Genomic DNA, 15,235 nt, shown 5'->3' with positions numbered 1-15,235 from the left:
TCATACCTTATTTGGAAATGGGACCATTGCACTCCGGAAGTGAAGGGGGTGCTATTTCCTATATTATCAACGATCTCCCGTTTTTATTTTCTTTTGATATTTGTGATATATCTTCACCTTTAGAAAGAAGTTGTACTCGCGGCATGTATATAACTTGTCCCTTTTATTTCATTTTGCGCAGTTCACAGTTTTTTAAAAAAAAACAAATTATGTAGCTTTCTGTGTACTTCTAAATCTTTTCTTAGTCGCATCTTTTCGAGCCTGCTACTGCCACTCGTGGCGTGGAGGTGGTAACACAACTAATATAATTACATTAATCAGAATAGCACAAAGTCTTTATTATTTATTCATTTTTCATTTTCTTAAGGATGTAGAGCTAATTAAATGACCTAAACAAGACATCAAAGTGGTTCCAGTTTCTCTCGATGGCCAACCTGTTGAAACTGAGGCAAATATTAAATACTTTGGGTCATTCCTGGATAGTCAGCTCAACTTTGCTAAAAACACTGACTATATTTTTAAGAAATGTTTTCAGACTCAGAGACTCTATCTTTTAAGGAGACCCAGTGATCTTGGGGTCACCCAACTAGAGCTAATGTAGAAGACAATGTTGAGTGTTTTAACTTTTCATCTCCTCAGCTGGTTTAGTCACATGAGCTGCACAATAAGTGAAACTTTTAAGAATGCTTTGAATGGCAGGTAAAACAACTCTGTCAACTGTTTGCTGAAAGAACATGGAAGACAACAAGAAATTTCAGCAGAGAACATCCATCCTCTTTATTCATCAGTTTGAACCTCTGAGCTCATGAAAGCATTACTGTTTCCCTCTGGTACCTAAGAACATTGATTACAAGTAATTTATTGACAGTGCAATAATAATTTTTAACCAAACTAAATGATAACATTTACCTGTTGCATTCTAAGTGTTTTACTCGATGCACAAATTGTTGATATTGTGATTCTATGAATATGTTTTATTTTATAGTTTTAGACTCTAAGAAAAATTTCCACCTCGATAGACTAAATAGTTTCATCTTATTTTTCTTCTATATAAGACTCTACCAATAAAAAATCTCTTAAATAATACATATAGCACCACATAAACAAAAATCCAAATTTTTGCTTATCTGTTTAACAATCCTAGTTGTTACAACCAAATTTGTCATTCTTTTATGAACCTAATTCATTTGTTTGTTATTGACTTTTGCTCAATTACGTTTCTTATGTATTGTAAATGGTATTTTTATCATAGTTGATCATGTTGATTTTCATGTCTCATTTAATTTATTTCTCCTATAACTGATGGAGATATATAGATATTATTTATAATATATAACGGTTTTGTTTATGTCATTTAATTAGCTTTACATCCTTAAGAAAATGAACAAATATGTTGTTTTATAATTTATCTTTTACGGTGCCAGTGTTGTGGAATGTTGTGTGTGGGTGAGTAAGATGTGTGGCAGCCGTCCTACGGTCGGAAGGGGGCGCTGCGTGCTGAAACCCGCATGCTTTAGGAGCGAGTGAGAGACGGTATGTGTGGCAGAGAGTTGACCATAAACATGAATACGGTGTGGACGACGACCGGAGCAGCGGCTGCTAAAAAAAAAAAGTCTGTGCAGCCTTTACCTGTTAGTCGGAGCTATTAAAGTTAACTTCCAACCACCTCCGTGCCACCGCGTGGTTTATGTACAGGGCGAGTGTTGAGCGGGCAGAGGGGGTTGTTGAAACTGATGAGCGGCGGGAGGGGTGGCCACATTTGTCTTTTGATTTTTACCCAGGAAGCACATCGTGAGTGAAACAGCCATTGGGACTGACTAGTATATATTCCATTGAGGGAAAGTAACTTTAACATTAAATACATCTTTCTTAACAGGCGAGGGCGCACTATAATCAGACATCTAAGCGACTAGAAACCATTCCTACCTCCCTGGCACCCACAGACCCGGGCCCCCAAAAAAATGCAACGAAAGACCAAATTTAGAAGTATACAGAAAGCTACAGAATTTGTTTAAAAAAAAAAAAAGTAAGCTGCGCTGAATTAAATAGCGAGAGTACAACTCCTTCCTAAATGTCAAGATAATATATCACAAATAAAAGAAAATATAAACGGGAGATCGCGGATAATATAGGAAATAGCGCCCCCTTCACTTCCGGAGTGCAATGGTCCCATTTCCAAATAAGGAATGAGACTGCCATGTGGTCCCTCATCGCCCCTTTCTGTTTGCTGCAGCGAGGTGTAGGGGGGAAAAGTTAAGACAATTCCAAGGGCCCCTGACCAACAGGGGTCTTTCCCACAATATTTTTTTCTTGTGGACATAGAGAAAAAGATGGGGCCCCTGTCAATTACAAAATTAATCATATAGTGTTTTTAAAATTGTTTTAGCAGTTAAAATTAAATGTTACCATTCCCAGACCAAAAAACGCACTATATTTGTCCTGAACACCCCCCGGATCTGTATGAAATGGTTCGTTCCTGCTTGGCGCGCTTGACCGTGACTATGTTCAGCAGCAGTCAGTAGAAGACAAGAATGACTGTGGCAGTTACTATGCTGCCAAGAAAAACAATAAAGTTAGGGTTTCAAAAAGAAAGAAAAAAGACAAGAGCCCAGTTTTTCGCCAAGAGAGGTGGGTAGACTATGCGAGATTGTCAAACATTTAGCTTAGCTACAGACTACTGTTTGCCTCCATTTCACTAACATTTAATGAACAAAGGGAAGAATTTAACAACATACTCATATATTAAACTTTCCCCTGTACCTCTTACCACGCTTAACAACAGATGAGTCGGTCAGCAGCAGCTCTAACCCGGATACCAGTATAACCTTTAACCCTGTCCCATTGAAAAAGGTGAACAATCTGTGTGGATTTTTCCTGTCTATCCTCTTTTTACAGTTACACAACAAAGACTATTTATTTATTACTCACAGAAATTCAAACAATCTTTACAAAATTTCCCATTAGCACACTAAGCAGTGAGTGAATGAGGTTGATTGACAGCACTAAGCCTGTCCTGGTTCTGATTGGTTGTTTTTGGTCAGAACCGTGCATTTCTTCAGACAAGCAATAGCAACTTAAGGAGGAGGTGGAGGAGATTGATTTTTTTAACAGATTATATGGTTTCATAGCAAAGTGTCACGACATGGTGACAGCTTTAACAAATGTGGAAAAAACATTTTTTATTAAAGTTATATTCTGCCACTTGAAAAAATACAATGTAGCATTTTTTGAGAAGTCTGGATTGCTTCATGTATATTTTGCACGTTGCTTGTGAATGTTGCTGGAGGAGAGAAGCATTTCAATGAGCTAAAATTAATTTAAAAAATTAAGCAACCTATTATTTGCATGCAGTGTGTGGACTGTTGCATGTAAAATTCACTAGCAGTGAAACGTTCGCTGGAGCTAGGTACCAGCACTCCTCCTGACCCCACTAGGGACAAGGGTGTACAGAAAATGGACGGACGGATGGATGGAATGCTCCCTTGTACAACTACCATAAGAGATTATTGAAATAAAGGCACTTTTTGAAAGTATTTTCTGTAATTTTATTATAGAAATTGAGGATGGGAGGAATTGATTAAAATCAAATTTCGTATGAAACAAATATTTTAAGTCATATCATCCAGCCTTATTCAGTATATTGAATTACACGACTAACTTCATATTCCTTAATATTCACATTTCTTTGCTGGTATTACCTAAAAGTCTATTTTAATATCTGATCTACATGCAAATACTTGCATGTCCAGGCAAACCTGAGAAAAGGGTAACAAAGGTTTGTGAAATGCAGAGTATTACAAAAGAGATTCGATTTTATTTTAAGTATAAACAGGATAACAAAATGATCAGCAGTTAGTCAGACATTAGACTTGTTTGCCTTTACTATTGATGAGAACACGTCACTCTAGAGGAGAGGGGAAGACCAGCTCAGTCCAGGATCACTGCAGTGTCAGGATAGCCAATAAAGTCTGCAGGTAGATTTTTGCATATCTGATCCTCCTCGGTTTCCAGATCCTAATTTAATCGAGTACTGTAAATAAAAAGTCGGTCCGTGATGTGATGATCCAGCTGACCGTGGACTGATGGACACCCTACCAGTCAGTAGGTCCAAGTGCTTGGATCCAAGGGAAAGGTAATTGGTAGACCGGCTACCTGTGTGGTTTGGATCTTGTTGCTCGGTGTTGGTAGGACAGAAAGATGGAATAATTTTTAGGCTGAAGCGTTGCTGCCCTCAGCTGTTCTTAAATTACCTTGCTCTCCGACTGCATGTTAAGTGTATTTTATATACATTTTCATACAAACAAAAACTAAGGAGTTGCCTAAAAATTATTTCATACTCTGTATAACACAAACGCATATCAACACACACATATTGACTGACCTTGTGCCGAATCGCTGCCTCTGTTCTCAGCCTGTTCCCGTAGCAGTGGATTTCCTCCCGCATTATTTTCCTCCAACAAATTATTCCACTGAACGAAGCAGGTACAGCTTCCTTCCAACTTACGTCTTCCCATTTCTGACACTGGATCTTCAATATCCTCAAGTTTGAACTACCAGGCAGCTACAAACCACGTGTTAGCTTTAGTGGCTAAATGAAAAAACTAAGCACTGGACTGTATCAGCTAATGACTGGACACAACAGTACAGTACAAACTCAGTTGTTGTACCAGTAAGATATTTTAACTTTTGCATCTTGTTCATGGTACAGCTTTTGCAGAGATGGCTAAAAACAGTAGGAGCAAGCGGTACCCGGAAACGATCTATGTGGCGAAAATGTAAACGGAAGTACGTCACCACTATTTGTGGCATATTGGCTATTGTTTGCCATCCAGAAGAAGAAAAGTCACATTTCTCTATTGCAGCATCCTATCCATGTCTCTGATCTTGCTTTAACAGATTTAGGCACACTGCCAAAGACTTCCTGTTTTTATGTTTGTTTTTTTTCTGTCAAGTTTTCCAGGAATAGGTCACTGAGGTAAATTCTGTAGTTTTCAGTGTAAATAACTTTATTTGATGTGCATTACTTAATATTTGTTTCATAAAGTGAACTGAACCAAACTGAATGTAATATAATTAAAAATGTTTGTACTTATTTAAAATTCAAAATTAAGCAATTCTTATCGGACTAGATTGTAAATCATGTGAATGTGTTTATTAAAATGCAAATTCATAATCTGGAAAAGTGTTCAAGAAGTTTATTTTTAAAATGATTTCTCTGCTTTTTTTTTTTTTTTTTCAAAATAAATAATTGGTCAAGTCTCTCTCTCCTTGCTCTCCTGAGCCCTTCTGTCTTCTGCTTCTCTTTGTAATCGCACATCTTCTTTTATCAGTTCAAGAAGCTCTAAACTTTCGCTTCGCCTCTTCTCTTTTAATAACACCACCTTCCTCTTCCTCTTGAATTTTGGCCACTGTGAACAAGTGGCTGTTTTGGCCCTTGAGGGAGATGACATTTCCCATCTGGTCCTTGGTCCCTAAAACAAATAGGCAAATTAGGGTAAAGTGACATGTCTTGATTAACATTGATACTGCCAATTACGTTTCTTGGCTACCAGGTTTATGTATAGATAAGGGTTTACATTTCTGTGAAAATACCAAAATATCACAAGTGATCTGTTTTATTCTGAGACTTACTTAGATTTCAGCATTAACTTTTTATTGCGTTCGGTAGAGAAAGCTGTTCAAAAATAACAATAAAAAAATAATATATAATATTATAAATTGTAGGACAGTTCTACAACAAAGAATAAAGGAGGAGATTTATTCATTGTCAAATACAATCTTCAGCTTTCAGTAAAGACATTACAGTTTTATCTTAGCTAAAAATATAACGAACACACTTTTATGGCAGTTAAGGACTATGATATGTCAACAAAAATGATTTCGTGAGGAAAAAAATCTTTCAATACAACATACATTAACCGCGCTTAATTATATATGTTTGTCTTGCATTCATCAGTGAAAAGCCAATTGGATTTTCAAAACAATGTGTGGTGAGTCATGCGTTTCCTCAATCGCCATGCCAGCTGATAAATGTCAAGCTGCGTTGGATAATAATGTAACGGTAACAAAGGTTAGGCTAACATTAGCATGTTGGCTAATTTTAGCTTATACACCAGTTTTAACCTACTGAATGGATTAAGTCCATGTTAGTCAACATGCTTGAGATTCTCCAAATGCCATTAATTTTATCTTAGCTAAGTTTAGCATTGATGCAAATGTTTAGCATCAGAACACTGGGTTCCGACCGACGGGCACAGTTTGGAAGGCCCCGGTTAAATTTCTTCAGAAATTTAATAGTTATGCTGTGCTGTTTGTCTCAACACATCCACGTTGACCCCAGTATTACTCTGTCTCCATCCAGATGTCCATATGCAGACGATCGCTACCTCTCCACACTGGTTCCAGTGGGTTCTTCATCTGGTCTGGAATTTCCAACTCACTACCGACGTTTCATTTTCAAAAAGTTTACCTTTGTGGACACCAATTCAATGGAACCCCTTAAAGAATACGTAATGAATGCAGCACTCTGACAAAAACAACCACTTTTATTACATATTGTTATTTCTAATAATGTTTTTCTTCTTCAGGTGTACATTCATTGTAGCACAGCTGTGTGCGTTCCAGAACATGGTGTAAGCTGTGAACCATTATGTCACAGTATAGGAAGTAAGTGATTCATTTAAAAACCTACAAAAATGTAATGATCAACAGACACCCAGATGTGACCACAGTTTTCATGTTGTTGTGCAGAAAGAGACACCAAGGCTGCAGAGGAGAGGAACGTTGACCCAAAGGTTGTGGTTTCATCTGGACAAGTGATTATGACTGCCCCTCAGGGGTGAGCAGAGACAACCTCAGCAATTCAACCGGGAACATTTATAAAAAAAACACTTTAAAAATTAACGCAGTTGTTGAACAGTAAAAAAAAAAAGTAACTATGTATTTCTAAGTAAATGATCGCACAATATATAACCAGCAGTTGATTCAGTTTTGAAGATAGTATGATTGGATTGGTTCATGTTAGTCCTTCATATAAAAGTTGTTAACTGTGGTGTTTGCAACTGTGATGTTTGCACGCTTATAAAGAAATACACTGAATTGGAGTTGATGTCATTTTACTAGTTGAGCCATGGTTACAATCCGTCTCTGGATGTTATCTGTTCTCTACAACACGCGTGCGCACTTGCATCTCAGTCTTTTCTCTGGTGCGTTCACTGACAGTCTGTAACATAAATATATAAGCACTACTGTATACATTACAGCAACATCTTTAAAATTGTATTTAATGGTTTCATTGTACGAATTTGAATTGTTGTATGAATTCTTCAAATATGTCAAGCATGGAAAAACCAAACTGCATCGCAGGAGCGCCCCAAGTTTAAAAAGTAATAGTTTAAAACTTGTTGACAAACTGCATGAATTAAAATGTAAAACTAATTTTAAAAAATCACCAGCTTGTAATATTGATGAATAAAAACAGGTTAATAATATTTATGCTAAAATTTGCCTTGATAAAGATATGATTTTTATCTATCTATATGCAAAACATAATAATTTGTATGTGTGTTATGAGCTCACATATACGAGATCCAGTCATAACAAACCTGAGACTTTCTGCGAAAGTCTCAGGTTAGATTAGATTTACAGAGTTTAAATTACACATGGGTGGACTCTATTTACGAATTATGTGACTTCTGAAAGAAATGAATTGCACTGGGTTTTATTTTTGAGTATACAGTTAATTGACATGAGCCCCACACTTTTCAGACTTTAATTTGAAAACCACTCTTTTTCTTTCACTTCACAATCATGCACTACTGTGAGGTGGTCCAACCCTTAAAATCTATGTATAACACATTGATATTTGTAAATCCAATAAAACAAAATGTAACAAAAGTTGAAGACAGAAGAGTTGCTACAAAATGTTTTATTTATACATTGAAATAAAACTATTTCAGATGTAAGTTAGAGGCAGGGGGATCAATATTCTTGCTACTGTGACTGAACAAAATAAACATTTAGGAGCAAACAAAACCCACGGATCTGACTTTTAAAAGGTTACTGTGACCCAAAGAGTCAACAGAAGACATTGGGGCAGATCAAGGACAGTCAGAGGTGGCTTTCTGCCCAGGTCAGAAAGTTAACTGAAAAGGCTAATGTTTCTGCTTCTTACAGATTTCATTTGGTTTACAATTTTACATTTAACCTTTCAGTGCGCTGAACAAACTTTTTAAACACAACTTGAGATTCAAAAAACATTTATTTCATTAAGGAAAACATACAAAACAGCATTTCCAAAGTAATTTGGCTTGAGAACCATCTTAGGCTAAAACAGAAGTGAAGAGCACAATATACAGACCGGTCGAACAAGAACTTAAGTAATCTACGATGATTTGGACACTTCAAATTTTCATCCACATACCCTATCCTATCTCAATTATTACCAGATTAGTTCTAAATATTTCTGAATAATTACAAATATTTTTTTTTTTTTTGATAGAATTGGATACATTGGCTGGTGGTATGCATTTGATTGTGTGGTGAAGGATGAAACGACAGAAGAAAGAGTGTGGCGCGTGTGCTTCGTATGCAGGAGCATTAACTTTGTTTTCTGCTGTTATTACCAAACTGTAAGGCTGGTAGGTGTATGGTTTTTAGCGAGCAGAAACCAAACATGCTTTATTGTGCTGCAGGAATTTTTTTTTTTTTATGTATCCAAGTATTGTTTTGGGGGGCTTCAAAAATGGTTTATAATTCACAGTTAACTAATTCTTATGCACTAACTACAAGTGAATTGCTATATTGAATCAGTATAATGCTACCAGAGTCTGAATTTACTGCAACTAATACATGAGTTCTGAATTACTGAAGAAATGAAATCTCATTCCAAATATTAAAACATACAATTTTGCAGTGAAATATCAATCATTTGAATTATATATGTGTTTTTTTAACCTAAAATAAAGAAAATTACCTCCATAATTTAATTTGAAAAACTTTGAAGCTTTATTTTACAAGAACAAAAGGAAAGCATACAAATAAGAAAAGATTTAATTACAAAAAGTCCTTTGCACAGTAATATAATGCATTTATTGTAATAATAATAACAATAATAATAAAATGTCTAAAACAACAATCTTCTACGAAGGTGAGATTACCACAAGAAAGCCATACATCTGAGAAGCATGCACATTGAAATGGAAGACACCAAAATGTTCAGGTTAAACACAATAAACCAACCCATAAAAATCTATATAAAAAAACTGGACTTTATCTGCCATGTCCTTGATCAGATTTATCTGATCATTTGTCAGTACGTGTGTTTATCTGAAGAGGAATAATCAGAAATCAGACTCGGAGTGTTTCTAATATTTACCTGCTGAAAGTGAATTATTTCCAGATGAAAGTAAACAACTCCTTATAAGGCACAGATCATCATCGATTGTCTTGAATCAGAAGGAATGAGAACAGGTGTGCTGTATTGCTTTCTTTTTATGTACAAATTTTGAAAACATAATTAAACAATTGTGGAATTTTATCTCTAGTTACATAAAAATAACACAAAAACAACAACATAACTTGCAAACTGCAGCTCTAAGTCCTTAGTTGCTTTTTTCTCCCGCTTACAAATGTAAAAACATCAACAGGAGTGTGAGCTGTGTGTCCAGTCTCCTCTGCTCCATGTCAGTCTGACTTGTCTTTCTTTTTGCTGCCTCCTAGAGGAACTTTGTTGACTACTGCAGACCCGACCGCGGTCACGCCGCCAGCCACGGCACACACTCCCCCCTTCACCAGCCCCACTCCCATTACAGGCACGGCAGCTACAGTGCAGACAGCTGTCTTGGTGAGGTCCAGGCTCTTTCCTCCTATCCAAGTCACACCACCCACTGTAGCTTTGGTGGCTCCATACAACCCCCCAGCCAACCTGCCGAACATCCCCGGTTGTGTCTGTGGGTGGTCCTTGTTGGCGTCTGATTTAAAACAACAAAACCAACATATTGTGAATTGGTTTAGTCAGCGACAAAAAGTTATAAATACTATTACTTTTACTTTAATTATCAATTTGATTTTGAAAGACGGATTGTTTACTCTGTGACTACGAGAGAATCTCCGTAAATAAAAATATCAATGAATAGTTTAGTGATTTATTCAAAAGCATAAACACAAAGTGAAATGCTTCAAGTGTTTGCTTCATTAATTTTCAGGCTAGCTAATTAAAAACTTTAAATTCTGTTTCTAAAACAATAGGAATAGATAAAGGCAATAAAATCTTTTTTTTTTTTTATTACAGAAATGTTATATTACAGCCTCCACAAACATATGGAAGACTGCTAATGTGTCAGTTGTCCAGCAGGCAGCCAATAATATGATGTACTATATATAAAGAAGGTGAGCCACAAACAGATTTTGGTAATTAGGCTGGCTGTTCACAAGAATAGAAGATGAGTGGAATAAAGAAGGGTAGTGGAGAAAGACGCAGAAGCAAGAGGGATCATTTCAGCCTTGAGACAAATGTGAATCAAAGCCCATTCAAGAGTTTGGGGAATATTCACCAGACCTGAATTGAGACTGGAGTCAGTGCTTCAAAAACTACCGCACAGGTCCAGGGGTGAAGTTCTCACAGACAACGATCATTTAGGACACCATGCCATCTGCTGGCGTTGGTGAGGTTTTTCCTCTAAACATTTAAACAGTCTGGGAAAGACCAGTTAAAGAGTTTGTGTTTTTTTTTTTTTAGTTTTTGATAACTTACCTTACAACATTTGAGCAAATTGGAGGCATTTTTGTGGCGTACTTTAAAGCAACTTCTCAAACTGCTTTCTTGTGTTACATCTTGTTTAAAAAAAAAAATCAAAAAAGCAAAATAAATCAGCAAAAGTATTAGGAAGAGAAGCGTGAACCTCCACAAGTCTGATTCATCCTTGGATACATATTCCAGACGCCTGACAGTACCACGTTCTTCTGTTTAAACATTTATATGGAAGTATAAACACTAGGGAAATATCCAGCCATTGTACCATTCAGGAAGGATGAATGTGCTTTGGTGCCAAATGTACATATCACCCTAAGGACAAACGCAAACAACCTTGTCAGGAGGCTGAAGGTGCTGAGAGTGTCAGTATCCACAATGAAACAAGTAATTCACCAACACGACCTGAAAAGCCTGTTAGAAAAGTGGCTAAAGCAGCAGCAACAACTAAATAAGATTACAGTTTTCAAATGCCTTCAGGGTTGAAGACATGCACTGCATTTCTACTCTATTCTGCTCTCGTCCATGGGAGTCCAGTTCCTTTACTCAAGGCCTGGTATCCTGAAAGTTTAGATGAGCCTCTGCTTCAACTACCTCAACACGATGTCAAAGTTCTGGAGAGGCTCGCAAATGAACCATTATTTGATCCAGGTGTGTTTGAACCCAAGAAAAAAAATTCAAACACTGATTTTGAACACCTCTGCTATTACATTTGGGGGAAAGAGAGGGAAACGTGCAAACCCTGCTGTGAAGTAGTTCATTGAGAAGTGCAATTAATGAACGTTCTAGCAAACTACTGTGATGTTTGCACAAGGACATTCTGAACAACTGACCAAAAACACACTTAAAATGCAATGCTAAAAAATATTTCATTGTCTGCTAAATTCTGGCTTGGAGGAATACGTTCATGAAAAACGTTTCCCTCGCATTATTTTAGAAAAGATAAATAATTTTGCTCATTCAAACTGAATCAAAGCGGAAAAGTTTTGTTTTATTTTATGTCTGACACGGTAAACAAACATAGTTTCTGAAACATGATGGCGCTTTTACTTGGAGAACAGTGATAGAAAGTATGTTTCCATAACAGAAACAAGTCCTGTAGTGTTTGCATATTTTTTCAATGCTATTCATGCCTCTCCGTATCTGACTCCTTAGATATGTCAGAGAAGTTCATTAGGTTTAGGTGATTCTCAAGGCTGCATTCCTGCATTGTAATTTAGACTCAGCATGCCTTCACATTAATTTAACCAAATCCAGCCTGATTATTTTTTCCTTCATTAAATATTAAAAAGTCAGTTTAAGTCAAAACTTCAACCGTGTTCTTGCCCTTGAGTGTCTTATGAGGTGTCAAAGGAGATTTAGAGCTCAGCTTACCTGTAGCTTCTGGCTCATCTGTGTGGCATGCAGGCATGTCCTCAGGCACCTGCTCGGCCTGACTCATCTGAGAACAAAAACAACAAAATTACCAAGGTGACTCAACTAGTTACACGTATGCAGTGACAATTACAGCTGGAGGGATTTTTTTTATCTTCTTCAATTTACAGGTTTTACTTTAAAAATGGAACTTTGTCAGAGTGCTGATTAAAGTCATGGTATAACATAATGTAAGTGTTTTACATATTTACCCATAAAACAAGCAAATACAACTTATTCCTCAAAAACCTTAGAGGTAAAACATTTGGAACGGACTATAAGGTCATTAGAAAACAAATTATGTTTATCTATTTAAAGAAAAGTGATTTTTTTGTTTTTTACAATTAGGACCTTTCAGACTTTTCTGGGAGTTAACATCCCACTATAATCCCCCCCAAAGGTGTTTTTTAATGAAATGTCCAGAGAAATTTAATAAAAACAGACATGTTAGTATTTTGGCTTTGATTTTGCTCAATAAAGAAATCAAAGTTAATATTTAGGTATTGTCTATTCTGAATTTGTGCTAATTCTGTCAGGTTTTTACAATAACATAAAACATTAAGAGTTTGCAGGGTAGTGGAGAAAGACACAGAAGCAAGAAGGATCATTTCAGCCTTGAGACAGTCTTTCATGACTGTATGCAGTCAAAAGCCTTCACCAGAATAGACTAAATCTCCGATGTGACACTAGTATATAAAATGAAGTGAAGTTGAATGTCAGCACTACACAACAGGCTGCTGTGAGCACACAATGTGTCAGAAAATAAAGGAGTGTGTTTTGGGTGTGTTACTAATACCAAAAACAAGGCCGACCTGTTTATAGTTTGAAACTAAGCTGAACAACATGTTGAAATGGGATGATTAAAATCAAACTGACCAAAAACTCCTTTTGGGGGTCATTTTGCTGGGATAAAATAAATTTACTAATTCATTCTGGATTTTGAAAGATGTCCAAGTTTCACTTTAGCATGATTCTATTTTTTTTATTGAAAAGTTAGGCACTGAGAAATTCAGTTTTCATTTGTGAATCTCAACAGGATTATAAACTTCTAACCATGTGCAAGTTATTTTTGTACTACTACTCAATTACTACAGTTTACATAGAACAAATTGACACAATGTCAGTCTTTCACAGCATATTAATGGCAACAAAATTAATAGACAAAATGATAATAAAATATTTAATATATTTAGACAATATCCATCCATCATCTTACATGTGTATCCCTATTAAGATTGTGAGGAGTATCTCCAGCAGTCAAAGAGGCAAGAGGCCCGGTGTGTTGTTCATCCTCACAACAACACACCATAAATTCTTTATGGGTTTAGATCAGGTGTGCTTGTTGGTCAATCAAGCACATCAAGAATGTCATGCTCTAAAATCCCTGACTTGATACAACAATAAACTAACATTAGAGGATGAAATTGTTCCTCAATTCATCATAATCTGTGGAAGCACAATACATCACAAAGCAAGTTGGGTTTTGTGCTTTTTCACTCTTCCTCCAAACTCTTGGTCTTTGATTTCCAGATGAAGAGTAAACATGGTGTTTATATGCAGAGAGGATTTTGGATGACTGAACAACATTGCAGTCTTCATTTTCCTGAGGCCAGGTAAGATGCTTCTGAAATGTGGCCTTATAACACCACAGGTTGGTCATCTTCGTGCTGCACTGAAGCAGTATTCCCAGATCGAGAACTGATTGCATGTAACGTACACTACATGGGCATGCTTCTCATTAGACTGACATTTCTGTAAATTATTATTCTTTTGTAATATGTTTTTCATACAAACTGAATTTCAGGTTTCCACTAACCTTTCAGCCATAGATATTAGAAATGAGCATATATTCTTCTTTGTGTAATAAATCCATACATGCTGGTGTCACTTTTTGGACTTAATAGACAGAAAAAGTATGACAACCCTTCTGACATTAATAACAGATAATGGAAGGGACTGCAATAATCATGCAATCTCTGTCGCATTAAGAGATGACATATTTTGCTAACCTGGACATCTAACTTCACGTATATGAAATCTGAAGGCAAAAATGAGCATTTTAAAAGGCTGCTCTACATAACTGTCGCGGTATTTAAGTCCAGGTCAAAATAAAAGTTGCGTAGTGAATTAACTGATGGACGTTAAATCACTCTTTGAGTTGATTTTAAATATATAATTGTACGAGTTTACCCCTCCAAATAAAGTACCAAACCCAGTCAAAACAATTTATGCTAGCTGCCTGCAACATTTTACGAACGTCAACTTCTACACACATTCTCCTAGAGTCGGATATGCGTTGTTAGACGGCTTCTAACGCAATTAACCCTAAATTATAGGACTTTAAAGACACGTTATCGCTCTGCGTGTGGTCGACGCCTTCAAACACTATAACTGCTCGCGCTTTAACGTAAATGTGTAGAATCTTCTAGCTGGTACGTCACGTCGCTCGAGGATTTTTCAACGGTTTTACACGATAACGTTCGACATCCAAACATCCGTTTACTCTGCTGAAACTGAAATAAACGTCCGAGTTCGCCCTGAGTCTGTGGTTATAACGTCATGGCTCTTAGTTTTCGAAAAAAAAAACCAAAAAAAAACACTGGTTGTAGTCAAGTTCTCATGGCTGACTCTCGTTAAACAAAACTGATCCCTAACGGTGCAAAATAACACTTACCTTGCTGTAACGGTGGTTAGTCGAAAAAATAAATCCAATGAGTTATAGGATGATTGTGAGACTTAAGTAAATAAAATGATGAATACAAAAAAATATGTTGTAGTCCCAAATTTAGAAATAACAAAGGTGCTGCAGGGAGTGAAGCTGGCTGGTGTTGACTGTGTTTTTAGGAGGAGGTTCTCAATCTCCACCCACAAAGCACACACAGAGGTACAGTCTGCAAACTGGATCTCTGAATCTGCTGAACTTCACATGCATGAAATGATTACATAGATGATCGTGAATGCCTTTTTAAAGTGTATTAATAAAAGTGCGTTCCTTTTTATTTAACTAATGATTCTGAACACATACTGCGGGATGTTTGGGGGTTGCAAATGAGGAGATTAAATGTCTGTAAT

General features: G+C 36.5%; 1 protein-coding gene across 1 annotated transcript; it reads right to left on the bottom strand.

The window, feature by feature from the left end:
- Positions 1–8,241: 8,241 nt before the first annotated feature.
- Positions 8,242–15,091, bottom strand: tmem263 (transmembrane protein 263). Its single transcript, XM_017305360.2, has 3 exons — positions 14,838–15,091; positions 12,125–12,191; positions 8,242–9,971 (listed from the first exon to the last, which is right to left on the bottom strand). The coding sequence occupies exons 2-3, from the start codon at positions 12,189–12,191 to the stop codon at positions 9,685–9,687; spliced, it is 354 nt and encodes a 117-aa protein (XP_017160849.1). The 5' UTR covers positions 14,838–15,091; the 3' UTR covers positions 8,242–9,684.
- Between the last annotated feature and the right edge of the window lie 144 nt (positions 15,092–15,235).

The sequence above is a fragment of the Poecilia reticulata genome, chromosome 6 (assembly GCF_904066995.2).
Source record: "Poecilia reticulata chromosome 6, P_reticulata-male-v2, whole genome shotgun sequence".
NCBI lineage: Eukaryota > Metazoa > Chordata > Actinopteri > Cyprinodontiformes > Poeciliidae > Poecilia > Poecilia reticulata.
The sequence above is the reverse complement of the archived record's forward strand: the minus strand, read 5'-3'. Positions and strand labels throughout refer to the sequence as shown.

What these genes read in the sequence shown, in the direction of transcription:
- tmem263 (XM_017305360.2), bottom strand. Translation starts at nt 12,191, where the DNA reads ATGAGTCAGGCCGAGCAGGTGCCTGAGGACATGCCTGCATGCCACACA. An exon ending in AGATGAGCCAGAAGCTACAG is followed by an intron (nt 9,972 to 12,124) that starts GTAAGCTGAGCT and finishes GTTTTAAATCAG; the next exon opens with ACGCCAACAAGGACCACCCA.